This window comes from Oreochromis aureus, linkage group 7, assembly GCF_013358895.1.
Source record: "Oreochromis aureus strain Israel breed Guangdong linkage group 7, ZZ_aureus, whole genome shotgun sequence".
Classification (NCBI taxonomy): domain Eukaryota; kingdom Metazoa; phylum Chordata; class Actinopteri; order Cichliformes; family Cichlidae; genus Oreochromis; species Oreochromis aureus.
Genome location: NC_052948.1, coordinates 42,894,030 through 42,916,068, shown reverse-complemented (window position 1 = coordinate 42,916,068; position 22,039 = coordinate 42,894,030). Strand labels below are relative to the sequence as shown.

Below are 22,039 nucleotides of genomic sequence, written 5' to 3'. Positions count from 1 at the left end.
CTTTGATTTGGTTTATATAAATAAACCTCAGTGGAACTGAACTGAATTAAACTCTTTTAGGTGATTAACAATCGGTAAACCAAATGGTTAAAGAATAACACAGGATGATTCACACGCTGTCTGATACTGTATGTTCCACTTCAGAAGCCAAATCAATTTAATGTCCCACACTCAACAAATTAGCAGTCATTAACAATAAAGAATAATTTTATATTTCTGTTAGCAGCTGGATGCCTTTTCCAGCTGCTCCTAAGTGTCTTACAGGATTAATGTGCCAGGTTATTATTATTATTATTATTATTATTATTATTATTATTATTATTATTTTATGTTAAATCACTCACGATAGAAGTCCCCTTCTATCAGTATCACTACAGTGAACTTTTCAGAAAGTTTCGAAACCTCATCACACAGTACTTTCATAATTTCTTTTGATGGGAAATCTTACTGTACATTATGTAAATAAATATAAATAAATAGACAGTTCTTTTGATTGTTTTTGGAAATTAGATAAGAAGGATAGTAAGTCTTTTGGCAAAAAAATAAAATAAACTTTTTTTCTTTTCTTTTCTTTTCTTTTCTTTTCTTTTCTTTTCTTTTCTTTTTGGATTTTTTTTTTTTTTTTTTTTTAGGAAGGGTTTCCTTAGCTTCAGTTATGAGTCAGCTCCTCTCTTAACTGCTGAGTCAGTATTCCCGCATTTCAGAGCTAACGTGTGAGTGGACCCTGTAGCCTGCAGGTGGTGTAGCGGGTCAGGAATCAGCACCTTGTGATAAAGTCTCTGAGGCATAAACAGTATCGGGATTCTGTTACACAAACACGACCAAGTCTATCTTATTTAACCGATGTAGGTTGTCGAGAAACAGTTGTAGTGCACAAATACAGGATAGGCTCCATGTCAGGTGCTCGGTGATGCTTTGTGGTCCGGCTATAGGTGTTTTTTCCCCCTTTAATTTGAAATGTTTCTAACATGTTTATTAACACAGAAAGAAATGACACGGATTTTACCCGCGCTTACGTCCGATGTAAAGCCCCCTAAGTCACCTGACAGCAGGTGAAGCACCTCTCTGGCTTCAGAGGCATGGGTGTGTGCATTGCTGTGCGCTCGGTGCTGGATGTCAGCGAAATCACTGCAGCAGCATGGAGACGTGAGGAAACAGCGCCGCTGGGCAGAAGAGTCTTTTCAGCGCCCTTTTCTCTTACTGCAGCACAATTACCAACTTTATCTCCTCTGCATATTTGATCAAAGGCAATGGAAGTCGCTCCTAGATTTTTGTTCCTGCTGTGCGGTCTTTGCGTTTCTCTGGCGGCTGATTGGGAGACTGTGGAAACAACTTTTACTGACCTCGGGGATGAAATCGACTACAAGGATCCATGTAAAGCCGGTACTGTCCATATTACTGTACATGATACCTCCTTCTCTTGTTGTGTGTTATTGGTGTATTTTTTGGCCAACAGCCTTTAGTCTTGAAGGCTCCAATCCCCGTGAGAAGGGCTAGATGTTTATTAAAGGATAAACCTTTAAAAGAAGAGAAAATGATGCTCTCAGCTTAATATTGACGACGTTTGTGAACAGCAATGCTGCATTCTATGCGGTGCATTCGGGTTCCGTACCTGGGCTTGTTGCAGTGACCTGAAGGTACTAAACTTCATGAGGTGTGAAAACTGGATGTGAATAAGCTTTAAACCAGGGGAAATATTTTCAATCCAAAATATAATATATTATATGTATATATATATATATATATATATATATATATATATATATTTTTTTACATTTTATTGTTGTTTGAAAATATTTAGAATAGCAGCTAATCGATTGTGAAGATGTTACACAATATGTTCAAATACAAAAAGTGTAAATGTTGTACATCCTCTGGAACAAAAAGTGATTTTTTTTAACCTAAAGCTATTAAATCAAGTTTAATAAGAAGTTAAAAAAAAAAACCTGTTAAACGACATGAAAATGGTGTAAATGCAGTTTTAAAAGACAAACAAAGAGATTGTGCCATTGCAAATGCAGTGGTTTTTACAAAAAGGACTACTTTTAAAGTAAAATGTAGACTTTCTGTACTGAATAATTTCAACCAATTATTTTTTTGTTTGCATTTATTAATATGTGTTTTATCTTTCAAAGTAAAGCAAGCATGTTTTTATCTTTACTCAGTTGTAAGAAAGAGATGCAGAGGTGACAGTGACGCTATAGACACAGCACAGTATGTACCCCAGATTAATTTATTTAGTGAAATAATTGTTCTTTTAATCATGTTATACTTTAAAAAAAAAAACAACCCTATTATTACTGTATTTTCAGTATTTTCAATTTTAGTGTTCAACAGTGTAAATGTTGTTACACTTCAAAGGTCTGTCATGTAAAATAACAGTAATTCTGGTACAGAATGTTAAAATAATACATGCTCCAAAATAAAGTAATGCCATATTTCCTTAATATAACGACAGAGTATTGTGAGCAAGATGCAAGAAACTGCATCTGTTGAAATTAATGTGTTAAAGTACAATAGTTGTTTCTTAAATGCAATGAAGAGTAACTTTAAATACCTGCAGTCAAGACAATACCATCAACTTTCAATTAACATAAGTGCAGTGGTACATGGCACATGTCTGTGTTTTTAATATAAACGGGTTGTACTGTCATAACTAAAAGTTTAGGCAATGGCACAGATTTAGCATTTCACACACTTTGGTTCAATTTTTTTGTTACATTTTTACTTCCTTTGATGATGAAGAACAATCATAAGCATTTTATGCGTTTCAAAGACTTTTATTGTTAAACAAAAAACATTTTTGCAAAGAGTCAGTATGTACAATGCTGACCTTTCTTCATAACTTCTGCAATTCTCCACGACGTGTTGGATATCAGCCTCCGAGCCAAATCCTAATTGATGGAGATCCAAACTCCAGGATGTTCCCAGTATGTGAGCTTCTGCTTGTCCATCCACTTTTTTAAGGTCTTGCTTAGGCATAAACTCTTGGTCTGGAGAGCTTCGACTCGCTTTTGGCTTATGACATGGCGCTCCATCATGCATGAATGTGATTATGATCATCGTTATGATCGACTTGGTGCACTGACAAGCCAGGAATGGATGATCATCAATCAGGATTTACCACAGAAACTGACATCCAGTCTGCCACAGAGGACTGCAGAAGTCATGAAGAAGAACATGTTCCTCACGTTTAACATTTTTTGAGAGGGGAAAAAATCCCATTAAAACAAAACATGTTTAATGTCATATTATGCTATATTGGTAAAGGACATCCAGGCAATATATATATATATATATATATATATATACATATATATATATATATATATATATATATATATATATATATATATATATATATATATATATATATATATATATATATATATATATTTACCACAGAAACTGACAAGAGGCATCATTGTGGAAAAAAATATTTCTCAGGTTTTATTTATATTTTAGCAAAAGTCAATAGCCAAAATAGCCAGGGGTATGAATAATTATGGGCTTGATATGTATATATATATATATATATATATATATATATATATATATATATATATATATATATATATATATATATATATAGATAGATATATATATATATATATGTAAAAAGAAAAGATTTCCATCATCTAACAAACAGTTCACTGTGGTTATCCTGGGGCCTCCAGCAGGTTGGGGTTCCTTTTTCACTTGTGACTTCTGAAGCTTTCAAAACAGACCACTCTTCCACTCTAGGGGAGTTGCCTGGAGACTTGAGGTCACTGAGGCCGTGCCAGCACAACCCTCAGCTGGACTGTGGTGAAATCCCTCGAGCTCCAGAGCATGGGGTGCACACTGCAGGGGTGACAGTCATTTACAGTCACCCTTTGCTTGAGTGAGTTTACTTCAAAGGCTGACACAGGGCCCACTACCTCTTTTCATTTGTACTTTCAAAGGTTGTTACATCACACTGTTAAATGAGGTATTTAGAGTGAAAGACTCAAGTGAGCAGCTCTGCTTGGCCAATATGACGGATATTATTTCTCAGAGAGCGTGTCATGTCATCTTTGAGTTTTGTAAGTTATCTACAACCCTTAATTGTGTTCCTCACTCTCACCTTTGTTGGCCAATGGAGGATGTTTCATAGCTAATCTTGTAGCTCAGCATAGAAGTTTAGGGTTTCTTCGTTCACTTCCCCACGGTCTGTTAGAGCCCAGTTTTCTGTCAGACTCTTCTTTAACAGTTCTCTGCAGCTGACATTGAGCTATGCCATATTTTGAAGCTGTTTCACCACTTTTGTCTTCTACTGTGTTTGCTGCACTGCTGACTTTGTAAGAAATCCTGTAGTGACGCAACTTGTTTTTTTTTTGAAGGTATTGCAGAAAAGTTGATGAGACCTTTAAAAATCTACCTCTGGGGCATTTACCTCTGTGAATTCGTGGAGTTCACTCGTTTTGTGTGTCAAAGTGCAAATTCAGTCCATTTTATCTGCTGTTAGCATTTTATATACAGACCTGTATGAAAGAGCCAATGCTCATTTCTTTATATTGTGGTATGGAAAATATGTGTAGTGATTTATTGTAGCAAGAATACATGGAGAGCCAGTGTATGAGGTAAAAAAAAAATGAGTTCAATTTTAATAAGTTTGAATTTTTTGTAATTTCTTTGTGATTTCTTTATGTAGTCTTCAGGAACAGTTCTAGAGGCTTCTTGAAGGACATTCAAAGCTCTTCTTTGGCTGCTCTTTGTTCTGTTCTGTCAAATATGATCCCACACTGCATCAGTAATGTTGAGGTCCAGGCTATGGGGAGACCAATCCATGAGTCCGATCTCATGGATTGGTCTCCTTAATAAAAATTAATCAAACACTTTACAGGAGGTACTGCATGGTGGATCAAAATCTAGTGGTATTTTTCTATGTTCATAATTCCACAAATTTTGACAGGATCTCCATCACCACTGACTAAAATGCAGCTCCAAACCATGACAGAGCCTCCACTGTGTTTTACAGACAGCTGTAGACACACCCTTCCCTCACCTCCTGACCTCCTCCATATATCTTGATGATGATTTGAATCAACAATTTGGATTTATCACTCCATCAGTCTAGTTCTTGTGTAATTTGGTATACCTCAGTTTTTCCTTTCTGTTTCTCTTTTCTAATAATGGCTTATTGACGGCCGTCCTTCCACTGAGACCATTTCTGATGAGGCTTCAGTGAACAGCAGATGAATCAACTGAAGAGCCAGATGCGTCTCTCAGATCCTGTGTCAGGGCCTTTCTGGACGTGTTTTCCTATTTCTTGAGGACATGACTTTCAGATGCTTTCATCTGTTGTAGATAGTTTTTTGGCCTTCCACTCTTCTTTTGTCTTCCACTTGTGCATTTTACTTAGATTAGTTAGACATGGTGCATCCTATGCAGAGATATGTGAGGTTTTCAGCCGATAGCTCAAACTGTGCGATCTTTGATATTTTTCATGGATTCAACTAAAGAAATTGGAGGATTTTTATTTATTTATTCATTTTACAACAAGCTGCTAGTAACAAAGTGCCCGAAGATGCAATTTAAAATAGGTTCTTTGCTAAGTTGTTTGTTATGTGCAGACACAACACTGGTTCACCCCTTGTTAAGTGACTTCTTTATGCTTGAATGAGTAATAGGTCAGTGGTAAGTGGCTTAAACAAATAAACAGACAAACAAAAAGAAACAGTCCTGTGAAAATGGTCTGGCAGAAGAACTGGAATAAAAAAAAGTGTGAAAAGCAATGTGTAAAAAAAAAAAAACCTTTGAAAGACTATTGCTCAAGATCACAGTCTGGCTCCTTGGAAGCAAAGCATAAAGAAATGGGTGGTGGCTCAAAAGTTTTGCACGCTACTGTATGTAGAAATCCAAATTTGCAGCTTGTGTGGATGAAAAGAAAAGACAAATATCACACTGATCAGATATGAATCAGATATGTCAGATATGAATACACACACACACACACACGGGTACACTGATCCGGTCAATCAGCTGGCCACAAGTGATCAGTTACTAAACACTGAATAGCAGGGTTTTTTTTATAGCAACAAACTTTAGCACTGCTCTAAATTAAAACCACGCTATCTGTTAGAACAATGACTGATGGTACATCTAATCTTAAATTAGAAATTTATCCCAACTTATCCCAACCTTCTTACTGACTCCAAAGAGATTTTATGATATTTGATTAAAAGTGTGAACTGATTTAAAAAATCCATTTCTACTGTATGCACCCATTTCAGTAGCTATTCAGCAGCCTTGCAAATGCCAGCTCAGCACGGTCACAGTCCTGTAATGTATTCAGTTCACATCTTCCTTCCTTCCTTTAAAAGGACACAAACAGTCCGCCGATATGTTTCAGTTTGTGAGCCAAGGGCAGGTTGCAAAAAGAGATGACTTTAATAAACTTGTTAAAGTAGATGAGACAGTCCAAGAAAAGCGCCACTGAAGGACAAACTAATATGAAGAGTCAAAACGTATAAGACAAAATAAGGCAGAGGTGAACATGAGCAAACCGCAAGAAGAAATAACTGCACTAAAAAAGATGTAATCCAATGAGGACGAAAACACAAAGAAAGGGAAAAGACAAACGTAGAAAGGGGTTGAGAAAATAAAACAAAAAATAATAGAAAATTAAAACCTTTTGCTCTTTAATCAGAGACTTTTGAGATCAGCGACTTTATGCTGGTGTTGTTGTGTATCTGCTCTTTAAGTGGTGCTATTTAAAATTCTCCTCCCTGTCACTTTAACACAAAGTTATATATCTTTAATTTATCTGAGAACTTTTATCCTCATAGCTGCCTTTTTGGGAGACATCGCACTGGATGAAGACGACCTCCGCTTATTCAAAGGAGCACGCGGCGGTGATGATGCACAGCACGCTGTCCAGAGCAACCACACAAACTCAGGTGTCAAAACAGAGAAAACCCAACTAATATGTTAGGAATTCAAACTGAATGTGAAGGGGATCATGATCAAAGCAAAATCAAAGCAAACTCCCCTGAACTTCCTATCTATCTTTTACAGCTAACAGTTCCACTTCCAGTGAAAACAGAAGGAGTGAGAGGGCTGCTGACAGACAGAGCCTCCGTCGACAGAGGAGAGCAGCCACCGCCAGACCTGAGCGAGTATGGCCTGATGGTATCATCCCCTACGTGATCAGCGGAAATTTCAGTGGTGAGCTTTGGTGGACAACAATAAGTCTTACATCTGATGGATGCAGGATAATGAAAAGCAAATGAATTTTAGGTGTAATGCTTAACAGTGCATCCACCTGAAAATTCAATCAAAAAGAACTGACAACATACCAGATGGCATAGAGGTTATTTTCTGCAGACCTGCTGGGCCTCGAAATCTTCGGCTTGCCCTGTAGTGTGCATTGGGCACAAACACATTTAAAAACCACTGCTTTAAGGAGTCTTCGTTGCCATGTGCAGCTTGGACATCCTGAAACTGTCAACGTCTAATTCAGAGTTTCCTTTCAGGCAGTCAGCGAGCCATTTTCCGTCAGGCGATGCGTCACTGGGAGAAACACACTTGTGTAACGTTCACAGAGAGGACGACTGAAGAAAGCTACATTGTTTTCACTTACAGACCTTGTGGGTAAGTTGGGAGCATGTCACCATTTTTAAAGAAGTTTATGATGTCATCGTTTTTTTAACAGAAGTGTTTGTCTCAGCTTATTGGCTTAGAAAAAAATGCACAGTGATCTAAACTAAAATTAATGGAGCTCTTATTCATTTATTTATTTATTTATTTTTATCAGATTTATTGTTTCCACTGTTTTCTATTCAGAAATCATAGACTGTATATAAAAGATGGAAAGCTCAGACTGATTACTTTCTTTAAAAGTGGTCATATAGGTCTCTTTATAGTTGACTTGTTAAAAACATGGGCGGTGAATAAAAACAGGATGTGGACCTGAATAGTGTCGCTGACCGGCAGGTGTTGCTCCTATGTGGGGAGGAGAGGTGGAGGCCCTCAGGCTATCTCTATAGGAAAAAACTGTGATAAGTTTGGCATCGTGGTGCATGAACTCGGCCACGTGATTGGTTTCTGGCATGAACACACACGTCCAGACCGTGATGAGCATGTAAGCATCATCAGAGACAACATTCAACAAGGTACTCTTACTGCATGCGTGCGTTGAGGATGAAATGAATAAGTGGGAATGCTTACTGATGCTGCAGATGTTTGTCTTTGCATTTAGTCCTTTGACTGTCTGTCTATCAAAAGGGCAGGAGTATAACTTCCTGAAGATGGAACCAGGCGAGGTCGACTCACTGGGAGAGGTATACGACTTTGGCAGCATCATGCATTACGCAAGGAATACATTTTCCAGGTTGGCGTGTTTTTTTGCTTCATGTTTTATCTCTTAAAGTTAGTATTATCTTAACAGAACTGCAAGCTTTTTGTTTCTTTTGTTTTTTGTTCTGAACATTTACACTTTTAGTTTTACCACATTCACATTAACAGGCAATTAAAAACCTTTCTTACGGTAGTTAATCAGTAAATATCTCTTAAATTTATTTATTTGTATTTATTATTGCTCTTAATTGGTTCTGTGAAGCACTTTGGCATACCTCTGGTTTTTAAATGTGCTATATAAATGAAATTGTATTGTATTGTATTTTATTGTAAATTCATGATTCTCTCTGCCTACCTCCAAACTGTGAACACAACACACTAGCCTGACTAGCCCCACGTGTCATCATCACCAAGCTTGTTTCTGATTATCTAACAGGGCTATTACCCTGACCTGGTGTTTGTCCCTTGAGTCAGCTCTGCTTAGCATGCCTCACAGGAAACCTCTGGGGGATTTGTCCTGTATTGTTACAGAAGCGATTCCACACTAGTCTCCTTTTTTGTTTCTGTCCCATGCATGTTGTTGCCCCTTTCAGTTTCTCTGTGTTTTGGTTTTTTACCCCCATAACCGCATTGCAGGTCTGGGTCATGGAGGCATGCCAAGCTAAAAAAAGGCCCGGCAGTTCAGTCTTTGTCAAACAATTTGGGGTGGAGTGGCCTTTTACTCTGGCATTCAGGAGCGGGCTCCACTGAGCCGGCTGGCACCGGCGAAAGGCCCCATTCAGAGCGCTCTGTTTGCACATGCTTGTCATTCATGGGTGCATCACCATGGGAACTGCAGGGTGGGAGCTCCAAACTCAGTGTGAGATTATCACAATCAATAAATCAAGGTCTTGAACAGGAGGTACATCAGAGAAATCATGTAGATTTCATCGATCCTTCAGTTTAAAACCTCTGAAACTCAGATCTTCTTGCACATCAGTAAAAGTTAGAAGTTAGAAGATGTTTTTTCTCTTCAGGCTTTAAGTGTTGTCACTGGATTCTTTGCTGTGGTTTTTCTGAAACAGAGGCATCTTCTTAGACACAATTTTGCCCCGTTATGATGTCAACGGAGTCAGGCCGTCTATCGGGCAGAGGACCAAGCTCAGTAAAGGAGACATTGCACAGGCCTGCAAACTCTACAAATGCGCAAGTAAGCTACATTTGATGCAGAGAGGATATACTCACCAAACTATGTAATGAAATCCCATCTGGCCTTTATATTTGCATTATTCATTAATTTAAAAGTAACTGGTCTAACTAAAGATAAGACTTCTCTACCCTTGTCAAACAAAAACAAACGCTTAAAAAAAAAGGTTCAGGAATTCTTGCTTGATATTAAATAGAGCAGAAAAACATGGAACAAAAACCTCCATATTCAGGAGAAATAATATAATTTTATTCATGGATAAAATTCTTCTACGATCAAAAACAACAACACAACTGGTGTAAGATGCCAAAATTAAATCCCCCGTCCACTTCATGCTATTTGGACAGCTGAGCCGACTTCAATATCTAATATGAAATCTTGTCAAAATACAGCAGCACCAAATGCTGTCAGTTTAAAGAAAGAATTCATAAATATTTCACTGCAGTACATTTCTAAGAAAACAGTCTCGATGGCGTATTTTATCTGCTTTCTTGTAGAGTGTCTTCTGGAGTGCGTCACACTCATTTACCCACATTTCCAGGCAGACGTCTGCTGTTGATCCATTTACTGAGATCAACAGCAGACCTTTGGAGTTCCTGCGTCAATAAATATGTGAAAATTACTCGGCTCACTAATGTGTTTCACAGACTCGTGGGCCTCATGTTCTAGCTGAGAATGACGCAGTGAATGATGGTCAGGTTAAGGTTGATCTTTAGACACACAGGAGTGTGGCTCCTCCTCTCTATCGAACCAATTATAGCAGCTGCTCACTTGCAAGGCCAACAGACTATCCACATAGCTGGATAGTAGCTTTTATGTTTTGCTTAGAGACGCTCTTCACACTGATGGTTTCTAACTGTGGGATAGTGCAGACAGCAACCGTGTTGCATACTGTAACTGCAATCGAGAAATGAAAATATAAAGCTGCTCACTCTTTAGGGAATTCTGATATAGATAAGGCATGTGGTTTAAGACTCCTAAAAACTCCTGGATCCTTTTCATTTCTGTTTTATTTAGCTAGTGGTAGTTTTCAGGTTGAAACGTCAGCTTCAACCTGATGGTGGCATAATGAGAAGTCTCCTCTCTACTGTCACAGGTTAAAAGTAAAGGTGCTTTTATTATTATTTGCACCATGGACTGTTTCATACAGAAGAGGATTAGGACAACTGGAAAAAAAAAAAAGATGTGCCCACTTTTTTCTTTCAGTGGCCCTAATCCTCTTGCATAGCTTCAAGATGTGCTAAAAATCAGAGGAGATTATATGTTTTTATCCCCATTGTACAACCTGCTTGAAGCAAGACATGGAGCTCATTTATCATTTCTACTAATTTTGTGCTTGTGAGACACTCATCACTGAGAGTTAATCATCACTGGTTTAAATAAATTGATAAAAAATGATATTATTTCTCCATAAGATGAAGTGCTTGGTGAACTGTTTTTTTTTTTCCTGAACACTAATCAGATGAGCAGTCAAGGCTATGCAATGTTTCTTTCCTCATATAAACTCCTTCTGTTGTCAGTTCTTAGTTAAATGTATTTTAAATAATCTCCTATTGTGACAGAGTGTGGGGAAAGCCTGCAGGACAGTTCTGGAAACTTCTCTTCCCCTGGTTTCCCCAACGGATACTCGGCATACACCCACTGTGTCTGGAGGATTTCTGTCACTCCTGGAGAAAAGGTACTCAATATGTGGAAGCATTAGCTCCATAAGGGCATGATCAGCATGGTTGATCAGCTGCAGATACCACAAACGAGCAGTCATTCTTATTTATGCTTATTTATGCATAAGGGCCCATGAGTAATTAGTGGATTGTTATGTAGTTTCTTCAAGTGACTCCTCGAGTCACAAGGAAAAACTTAGCGTGGGAAAACTTGGCAGGCATGCAGACATCTGCGCGGAGCCTCGCCATCTGAAGAAGAAATTCATGCCACTTGAACTTCAGCAGATGCAGAAACTATAACGCACGCATTACAGTTGAAGCTGTTCTGCAAGGAGGACTCGAGTAAAGTTCAAATGAGGTCCATTAAGTGTTGCATTAATGCTCCATATCAGGTAGCGAGCATTCACAGCACATGGACTGCAACCATCATTTTTACTTCTTCTGCTAAGTTAACAAGTTTCCCACTCGCAGATGTATAATATTGAAAGAATTTTCTCAAATAAATTCGTGACCAAGTCAGATGTTTTTTGTTTTTTTGTTTTTCATTTGTTTGGGCTGCTTGATGTTTGTAAATTAGCCACATTGGTGCGGAGGTGAATATGACGAAGTCACTCTAGTTATTTCATTCATATAATAGCTACTTTTGGTTCCTCTTATTCACAAGGCGTCAACACAATGAGTCGTACTACGGTGGCCCTGAGAGGCCAAACGTGCTGCAACTTAAGAAAACACCAGCAATAAGAAAAACGCTGCTAAAGCACACAAAACACAATGGAAATAGGAAAAACTAAACAGAAATAGGAAAAACAACAAGGGAAATAGGAAAAAAGAAAACAGAAATAGGAAAAACTAAACAGTAATAGGAAAAACAACAACGGAAATAGGAAAAAACAGATTTCCAAAAGCACAAGGGAAGTGTTTCTGGGGAGACAATAACCCGACGGACCAGTTGCAGGAACCAAAACATGCTAACAATTGCGCTGGGAGACACTTAAATGAAGTGGAGGATCTATCAGTTTTGTGAGGAAAGAAAAAATGAGAGGTAAGTGTGTTAGCCTGACTATTAGCCTAAAAATCCGTCATCAGTATTATATGAATCATGATAAAACACACCTACCATGTTTTGGGTTCCTGCAACTGGTCCGTCGGGTTATTGTCTCCCCAGAAACACTTCCCTTGTGCTTTTGGAAATCTGTTTTTTCCTATTTCTGTTTTTGTTTTTCCTATTTCTGTTTTGTTTTTTCCTATTTCCGTTGTCGTTTTTCCTATATACGCTGTGTTCTGTGTGCTTTTGCAGTGTTTTTCTTATTGCTGGTGTTTTCTTAAGTTGCTGTCCGTTTGGCCTCTCAGGGCCACCGTACGTTCCCACATTTAGATTTGGCAGATTTTTTCTAGCACAACCCAAATGAATTTGTATCACCTTCCAGGATTAAACCAGGTTTTTTTTACTTGTTAGGCAAATATATGAACCGCTACATTAGAATCAGGGTCAGGGTAGCTCGCTCACATATACATATTGCAAAATAAAAGTAATGAAACAGACATTTTAAACAAGGGATTTGTGTTCGTTTTAAAATGTGCATTTTTCAATTAAATAAACCGTTGAATTGTTTTGCAGTAAGTGTTTCATTAACTCTGTCAACTGAACAACAACACATTTTGTTAAAACAGATAACCAAAAGGATGATGATTATTTATTATGAGAATTTTTTAATCTAATAAACAAGATTTATGAAAATATTATTCTGATACATTTTTGGCTGTAAACTATGGGAGCACAGGCAGCATTTTAGTCAAAGTCATTAGAAAAACAAAGTCTCACAAAATCATTTGTGTTGCATTGTAGCATCACTGAAAAAAGAGTCGTTTACTGTTTAGTTTTTTGTGTATTAAGAGATGCGTTGGTGTCATTAGTATTTGAATTTTTTTAGCTCCTTTGAGTCGACACAGATGTAGAATCTTGATGCCAGACCATTTGCTAACCCCCTCGTGTCCTTCTGTCTCCTCTGCATCTTAGATTGTTCTCAATTTTACATCCATGGACCTCTTCAGGAGTCACTTGTGCTGGTACGACCATGTCGAAGTCCGGGACGGCTTCTGGAGGAAGGCTCCTCTGAAAGGTCTGTTTTACTTGTGTGTCTAATGTGAAGTTCTTACCGAGAGGAAATGACAGTATTTTTTTTTTTTTTTTTTTTTTTTTTTTGCACTTTTGCACTTTTGCAGGGCGTTTTTGTGGAGACACACTTCCAGCTCAGATTATCTCGACCGACAGCCGACTGTGGATTGAATTCAGGAGCAGCAGCAGCTGGGTGGGCAAAGGATTTTCAGCTATTTATGAAGGTACATCGCTCAGCTTTCCCGTGCATCTCCTTTTGGTACAGATGTGAATTTAGCCATATGAAAGCAAGTCTGTGATTGTAATCAGCTGCTGCTTATGTCACTTCTCACCTCCTGCGCAGCCATCTGTGGAGGAGAGGTGAAGCGGGAGAGCGGCCAGATCCAGTCGCCTAATTATCCCGATGAATACCAGTCCAACAAAGAGTGTGTGTGGAAAATCACAGTCGCAGAGGGGTTTGATGTTGGCCTCTCCTTTCAGTCATTTGAGGTAAAATTACCTCTTTTGTTGTTATTCCTGCATTCTGGCAACGTGCTAGCAAATAAAATTAAAAGGTGGTCTCTGCAGTGAATGGTGCAGTTGGCATATGGAGAGGAATGGCCAACCTGCTTTTGGTTTGAAAAGATTTCAAACAGTCTTAACTAATTTGCAAAGATTTTAATGTGTTGCTATGTTGGAATTTGTTTTATTAAACTTGTTAAATAATTACCTACTATACTATAGTACTATAGCAACTTTTTTAAACTTTGGAAACTCTACAGAGTGTCAGCAGAAAAAAAACCCCATCTCACTTTTACTGTTTGTGGATGGCGAGGATCACAATCTGGACAGACTTCACGCTCCTCTGCTGTAATGTCTATTAGCAGACTTCTGTGTCCGTGCTGTGCAGATTGAGAAACACGACAGTTGTGCCTACGACTACGTGGAAGTGAGAGACGGCGCTTCAGAGAGCAGCCCGCTGCTCGGGCGTTTCTGCGGGTACGACAAACCAGACGACATCAAAAGCACCTCCAACCAGCTCTGGCTCAAGTTTGCATCCGACGGATCGGTCAACAAAGCTGGGTTTGCGGCCAACTTTTTTAAAGGTCAGAAGGTCATTTTAGCGGCAAACAATCTGGCAGCAGTGAGACCTGTTTGATGCATTTGTCTGGCACAGAAAACTAGTAATTGCCATTTTCTTTTGTTAGAGATGGATGAGTGCTCCAGACATGACAATGGTAATTGCGAGCAGCGCTGTCTGAACACACTGGGTAGCTACAGATGTGCTTGTGACCCGGGGTATGAGCTGGCAGCTGACAAACACACCTGTGAGAGTGAGTTTACAGTCTGACTGCTTGTCAACTTCAGAATGCCACTGCTTCATGATACACTCTGACAATGATGTTCCCTCTACATGATATATACTCACTATGTACACCTTAACTGCTCATTAACCAAATGTTGAATCATCGAAACATGTCAGCAAGACAGTATGAAGAAATGGTCAAAATAATCTGCTGAAGTTCAAACTTGAGCATCAGAATTGGGAAGAAACATGACTCTGAACTTATCAGACGGACTGTTCCGAGTGATTTTCTGGGATTTTCTCACACATCCATCTTTAGTGTTTACAGAGAATGGTCCAAATAAGTGAAAATAACCACCGAGCAGCAGTTCATTTAACATTTAAGCATGACTACTCTCGGTTTATCAGAATTTACCAGATATTTAATGTTAGCTTTGGCTTGGGTGAATAGTGGGTCTTGTCTGAGTGTTGTAGCCTTGAAGATGGCAGCAGATGTGCATGGCTGTGTAGTAAATCAGTGTGTTGACTGACACTTGTTGGAGAAATAGGAATTTACTCTTGACTAACTTGACTCTCAGTTTGTCAGCTTTTAAAATACACCAACTTCTTTAAATCCTTTAAATGTGGCAAAAACAAAACCTCTGAGTTTGCAGATTCCTCTGCTTCCATCAGTGACTCCACTGAAGTGTTGTTGCTGTATGTCTCTGCAAGTCACCATGGAAACACTTCATGCAAGTTTCATGTTGTAAACTAAACACTACTTATTTATTTTACACTACACTATTCTATACTTTATTTATTATTACAGTATAGTATATTAATATGTATATAAGTATACTAGGCTATAGCTTCCCTGGTTCACTGCTGTGAAAAATTAATACAAATGGTGACTGATGATTCAGAAAAGAAAGATGGAAATTCCAACCTGCACTGATGAGGTTGATGAGGTGTTTTAGTGGTTAAAACACTGGGTCGTTAGCCTTGGAGGGGAACGATGCATACATTTGAAGCCTGACAGCATCTCTTGTGTATGTAGCTCTGGTCTTTTGGATAAAGTGGCCCTTTAAAGAGCTCAGCGGCAGAGACCTTTTTGTATTCTGTAAAACCTAAAGCCCCACAGCACAGTAATAATAATTATAATAGTTTATATGAGCAATTCGTTATTTATGAGGCTACCTCATGTCATTTTTTTTTGGATACTAATGTTTAGAGAGGCCCCACTCACTATGGGAAACACACATGTGCACAATAATAATTCCATATTCCCTGCAGGTACTGACTTTAGAGGGAGAATCAAGACACATAATAAAGTTAAGTTTAGGTAAGGATTCAGATTTTCAAAATAAAAGATATTTAAACCATCACCTCGTAAAACGGCCCCTGGTTAACAAATGAGTCAGGCGTCTGATGACTGCTTCCAACAGTATAATGTCACAAAGATCATCTCAGACCGGCTTCTTGCCCATGACAATGACTTCACTGTACTCAAATGGCCTTCACAGTGACCACGTCCAATACATCACCTCTCAGATGTGGTGAAACGGCAGATTCACATTGTTAATGTGCAGCTGGCAAATCTGTTTGTAATTTCTGTAGTTTAGAATTTCTGCCATTTCATGCTTAATTTTACTGCAGTGCGCCTAAGCTGTCAGCTCTATTATGCTTTCAGTTAAATCACACATCTTTTTTTTCCCTGTGCTATAAATAGATAGATGTAAACATAAAGTTATATATACCAGATATATATGAGCTCTGATAATAATCCTGACTATTCGGGCCTCAGAGATTTTTACCTTGTTGAGTCATGATTCCCAGGAAGCTTCCTGTTTCTACCACATGAGGGCAGCGCTCCCCTGTTATAGCTTCTCTAAGAACTTAGATCTTGGTTCATCGTCTTAAAAGTGCTTGCAGACACAAATAGCAGTAGGAGCTGACCTTTACGCTCATTTTTAAAAATAACAAATAATGTAACTAATGGTGTTAAATTTAAAGATGTCTTCTATTTCCAGTACAACAATTTCAGTTCCATCAGTTTAATTATTTCGATTATTTTTTTAAATAATATTCAGTTTCAAAAGTTGTAATATGTATAGAATTCTTTGTTTTTGTTTTCTTCTGTTGTTTCTGGGTTTTTGGGGGTTTTTTGTTTTTTTTTTACTTTTACCACTTAAATCTGTGTTTTTGCCCCACCAGCAGCTGCCTGTGGTGGATTCATCACCAAGCTGAACGGCTCCATCACCACCCCCGGCTGGCCCAAAGAATACCCACCCAACAAGAACTGTGTCTGGCAGCTAGTGGCACCCATTCAGTATCGCATCACCCTGGTGTTTGATGTGTTTGAAACCGAGGGAAATGATGTAAGTGGGGTTTTTTGTGATTTGTTAGGAAAGTGCTTGTACACATGGTTAAAGATGATTCAGCAGGAATAAATACCTGATAAAAATCTCTCGTGCTAAAATATATGTGTAAAAAACACATCAAATAGTTAAAGAAGTGAATGAGGTACATCAATACATTTATTAACATGGCTCATTTCTGTGTGTTTCCCATCAGGTGTGTAAATATGACTTTGTGGAAGTGCGCAGTGGGTTGAGCTCAGACTCAAAGCTTCACGGCAAATTCTGTGGAGCAGAGAAACCAGAGGTCATCACCTCCCAGCAGAACAACATGAGAATTGAGTTTAAGTCTGATAACACCGTCTCCAAGAGAGGCTTCAAGGCTCATTTCTTCTCTGGTGAGTTGACTGATGATTTACGAAGTATTGAAGGAACTGCTGAGTAAATATAACAGTATGGTGCAGGGAAACAGCAAAACCAGAAAGATGCAGTCCACTGACTTCACAATGAGATATAATGTATCACAGAGATACAATCTTACACAACCTTACCCAGAATGCTTAGTATTCGTGTGTAAACACATTCTTCTTCTTGTGTATTTTTATCATTCACATTGAAATCTGAGGATTTTCTCTTCTTTTACCGTTCTTTATTTTTGCCCCTTTAATCAAGCTAGTCAAATAATATAACAATAAAATCAAAGCATAAAATTTCAATAGAACAGAATAGAATCGCCACTTTACTGTCATTCAAAACACGACATAAATCATAAATAAATCTAAATCTAAAGGTGTGAAAAGAATTTCAGTTATGTAAACGTAAGAGTATAAGAGACATTTGTCTAAATACATTACTCAAAAAAAGAAAAAAAAGAGAAAACCTGTAAAGAATATTAGGAAAATAAGAATAAAAATTAAAAAAATGAATCATAATGTACAATCACCATTTCAGGTATGAAAATTATATATTATTAAAAAAAATACTGCACATATAAACAGCCCCTCTCCATTACTTGAATGGTAAACTAATTGCCCAGTTTGTAAATATGCAGGTAATTTTCCAGAATATGGAACTGAAAATGATCATAATAGTTCCCCTTTTAAAGTCTGGCTAATGATCAGATTACATGTTTTTATGCAATATCATCAGATAAACAGCCGTCTGAATTTCTTTTCTTTTCCTCAGCAAAACTAAAAAGCACGTTTAAACTCTGTACAGTACGACAACGTATGATTTCTAGCAGCTATATAATCCTAAAATCCTGTGCCTAATGTAGCAGATATTTCCTTCTTGAGGAAAGGCTTAATCTCAGTCTGACCCAATAAGTTCTGCATGTTTTCTGATTCTTGCTTTCACACATTACAGTGTGGGAAAAAAATCTATTCTGATTATTTCAGATTATTCAGAAACGTATTATGTAAACTGCCTAGAGTACCAGGATCAGCAACTTTTGGGAATTATTTTTACATCAGTCAAATCCTTATAAATTATATATACTATGTGTAGTAGTGTCAAAATGAACAGCAAAATTACAAAATTACTTTCACATTATCTGTATGTCGTTGTTTGTCACTGGAATTTTTCGCTAGTGACAATAAAGTTTCTGTTGTATTCTATTCTACTCTATTCTATGTGAACAGATATAGATGAGTGCTCCAAAGGTAATGGAGGCTGCCAGCATGAATGTGTAAACACCTTCGGGAGCTACAGCTGTCAGTGCCGCAGGGGCTTCATGCTGCACGACAACAGGCATGACTGCAAGGAAGGTGCAGTATGTCCACTGTTCACTCATCAGTGTGATGTATGGCCTTATATGTCCTTACTTTTCTTCAGTGGCCACATGAAGCTATCGTTTTTCTAGTTGTTTTTTTCTCCCGATTTTCAGACACGCAAATCTGTGATTCACTTACTATCTAAAGATGAAGTAGTCTCTTTAGAAGGAACACACCCCTTACCAGCTGCTGCATATTTACAGACAAAAGTATGACCTTAGGAATATTTATTAGTAGCCTGAGTGGGAAAGTAGGATTGCTTAAGAGGAGCTTTAGTTTTGCTTTCATTTTGACAGTTAACACGTTCGGCCTATTTTCCACAGCATGACCTCAGAGGATGGTGGTGCTGGAAAAAAGGAAATGATGTGCAGCTGTCATTGTGTCGCATCCTGCTTTGTTTTTTGTTTTGTTTTGTTTTGTTTTACAGCGGGATGTGATCATGTGATAAACAGTGTGTCCGGCACCATCGCCAGCCCGAACTGGCCTGACAAATATCCCAGCAAGAAGGCCTGCACCTGGTCTCTTTCTACAACCCCGGGCCATCGAATCAAACTCGTATGTCACGATGCCAAAATTAAAGCTGTTCCACACCATTTATATCGTTTTAAATTTAACTCAAAACAATTTCCAGATTTTTAATGAGGTCGACATGGAGGCTCATCTGGAGTGCGCTTATGATCATCTGGAGATTTATGACGGAAGAGACAATCGTGCCGCGAGTCTGGGACGCTTTTGTGGTACCAAAAAGCCTTCTCCGGTCATCTCCAGCACCAACAAAATGTTCCTGCGTTTCTTCTCCGACAACTCGGTGCAGAAGAGAGGGTTTGAGGCTTCGTACAGAGCAGGTGAGCAAACTACAGTGTCCCTGAGAGATCAAACCTTCTGCAACATAAGAAAACACAAAACGCAAATAGAAAAATGCTCCAAAAGCACTCAAAACACAACAGAAGTTAAATAAAGGACAACAGAAATTTTAAAAAATACAACAAACACACAAAAAACTCACAAGTGAAAGAGTTTTTGGGAAAACACCAATGTGAGTGAACAGCCACAGAAGTGACAAGCTAACAGTTGCTTTGCTAACAGCAAACATGTATCTAGAGTATTATATGAATCATAACACTGCATGTTTTTCACAACACCAATGAATCCTTTGAACACATCTCAGTGAAAACCTTCCCATGTTTTGGTCTGCATCACCTCCACAGCTGTTAATGTCTCCTCAAAAACACTTAAATCTTTGAATCCATTGTGTTGGATTCACTTTCTGTTTCAACTTCCATTGTGTTTTGAGAGATTTTGTTTTTTTCAGTTTTCTTTGTATTCTAGTCAAGTTCTATTGTGTTTTATTCAGTTTCCTTTGTGTTTTATTCAATTCACCTTATGTTTTGTAGGATTTTCTTCGACTTCTTTTGTGTTTTGATTGCTTTTACAGTGTTTTCTGTTTGTCTGTGTTTTCTTAAGTTGTTTTGCATCTCAGGGCCACTGTAGTAAAGAGACTATAAAATACTGCTCTGCTAAAAAAGAAAAAAAAACCAAGCAAAAATAGAGTAAAATGGTGTTTTGAAGACAGAATAAAAGCTCAAAAATGTCACAATTCAGCTGCATTCCTTCCTAACTTTTATGAGTTCCTCTTTTTGACCCTCTAATTTTGTGGTTGTGGATTCTCAGAATGTGGAGGAAGCTTTAAAGCAGAGGTCAAGACAAAAGATCTGTACTCCCATGCTCAGTTTGGAGATAACAACTACCCTGGAGGCTCTGACTGTTTGTGGGTGGTAACTGCTGAGAAGGGTTACGGTGTCGAGATCATCTTCCAAGTGTTTGAAATTGAAGAGGAGGCTGACTGCGGGTACGATTACGTGGAGCTATATGATGGCGCTGACACCAAGTCTCCCAGGCTGGGACGATACTGCGGATCTGGGGTAGGGCTGAATAAAATCAGTCTCGCTCACTAATTTCTATTTTTTATTTATTTGTTTATTTACTTGGCTGTATCGGTTGCTTTTCCTCAGGCCCCGGAGGACGTGTACTCAGCTGGAGACTCCGTTGTTCTAAAATTTCACTCGGATGACAGCATCAATAAAAAAGGCTTTCATGTACGCTACACAAGCACAAAGTTCCAGGACACGTTACACGCAAGCAAGTGACTTTCCAAACCTTCCCCAAACCTAAATGGAGACTTCACCCCTAGCATTTGGTTGGTCACACCCATTTCCTGGCGAGGAGTGAATGCATGGGTTGATACCACAAACAACAGCCCAAACTCTTTACATTGACTTCTGTTAGACAGAGTGAAGCCATGCAGAGACATTACATCTTCACTCTTCACCATCATATAGCCCTGTAGCGTAACAGTTTGAATGATTTCATATATAAATATACAATCGCACCACTTGTAATGAGCTGATTACATCATAGCGCTGTTTTAAAATATAAAATGTATATATTGTGATATAGTTTGCCTTTTTATTTTAATCATAATTTCCACTGTGTCACTTTTTTCTGTCTGAGGTTTCAACCTTCATCACTTATAATGGATGTAATGCAGTTTGATGTATTATATTACTTGATAAATTAACTTAATATGTATGGAAATCAGCAAAACTGTATTCTTGAATCATACCTAATCTCTTATTTAAGATAATATTCTTTTCTGGCTTTGCTTTAAATTAGTTGAGTTTTTGAGTTTGTATGTCAGCCATCCTCTACAGCTTCTTGTTGTTGCTTCACAGCAGTTAAGTTTTTTTCGCCCGATCAAAAATTATTCCTTAAAATCCCGGACTACATGCTAATTGGTAAATTTTTCCTATGCTGAACTTGGGTAAATGCATGCAACGTATCACCTGCTGGGTGTGGTTCCAGCTGCATCATCACTGATGCTGAGCATGTGGACAGGATGCTAATATCTTGGACAAATGTTTGATTTTTGTTGTGAACAAAGTTACGTTTATGAAAGCTGATGGTGAATCAACCAACTGACTTTCTTTCCCAATTTCAAATTATTGAGAGATGTGTGTACGTCTGCACCTTGATGAGCCTTTCCATGGTTTTCCATCTATGACTGCAAAGATGTTTTCACAAGTATCGTCCGGCTTTGTTTGTAGCTTAGTATGAAACACCCTCTGCACACCTGTGCCGTGCCTGACATCTTTTAAATCAAAATCGATTTCACATATTTTTCTCTTGGCTATAATCTTTCTCTGCTTTGCTCTGATTATTTGGGACTTAATGCCCCCCTTTTGTTTTCTGAGCCAGATCTAATCTCGCTAATTGGGTGAACTGAGTGTATTGCGGAGACACGCGGTCACATAAAATTAAACCCGCTTGAAAGAGCAAGAAACTGCAGTTCTTTGACCAGCCACTT

The 22,039-nt window shown here is 38.2% G+C and overlaps 1 protein-coding gene across 2 annotated transcripts; it reads left to right on the top strand.

Annotated features, from left to right (window-relative positions):
• Positions 1-1,128: 1,128 nt before the first annotated feature.
• On the top strand, positions 1,129-21,279 carry LOC116322545 (bone morphogenetic protein 1-like). Of its 2 annotated transcripts, none has more exons than XM_039614244.1 (20): positions 1,129-1,383; positions 6,810-6,920; positions 7,039-7,188; positions 7,497-7,614; positions 7,957-8,135; positions 8,248-8,353; positions 9,384-9,508; positions 11,068-11,183; positions 13,184-13,286; positions 13,390-13,506; positions 13,626-13,771; positions 14,172-14,367; positions 14,470-14,595; positions 16,764-16,924; positions 17,121-17,301; positions 18,544-18,669; positions 19,103-19,230; positions 19,307-19,520; positions 20,347-20,597; positions 20,688-21,279. In XM_039614244.1, the coding sequence occupies exons 1-20, from the start codon at positions 1,251-1,253 to the stop codon at positions 20,820-20,822; spliced, it is 2,922 nt and encodes a 973-aa protein (XP_039470178.1). In that variant the 5' UTR covers positions 1,129-1,250; the 3' UTR covers positions 20,823-21,279. The 2 variants fall into 2 exon arrangements, with proteins under 2 accessions (XP_039470178.1, XP_031598502.1); XM_031742642.2 differs by having other exon boundaries at positions 1,130-1,383; positions 16,761-16,924.
• The last annotated feature ends 760 nt before the right edge of the window (positions 21,280-22,039 follow it).

Bases quoted from the DNA above. Each gene is read 5' to 3' on its own strand.
- LOC116322545 (XM_031742642.2), top strand. From the start codon at position 1,251: ATGGAAGTCGCTCCTAGATTTTTGTTCCTGCTGTGCGGTCTTTGCGTT. The intron at 13,287-13,389 runs GTCTGTTTTACT...GCACTTTTGCAG, and splicing joins GAGGAAGGCTCCTCTGAAAG to GGCGTTTTTGTGGAGACACA. The intron at 13,772-14,171 runs GTAAAATTACCT...CGTGCTGTGCAG, and splicing joins TCTCCTTTCAGTCATTTGAG to ATTGAGAAACACGACAGTTG.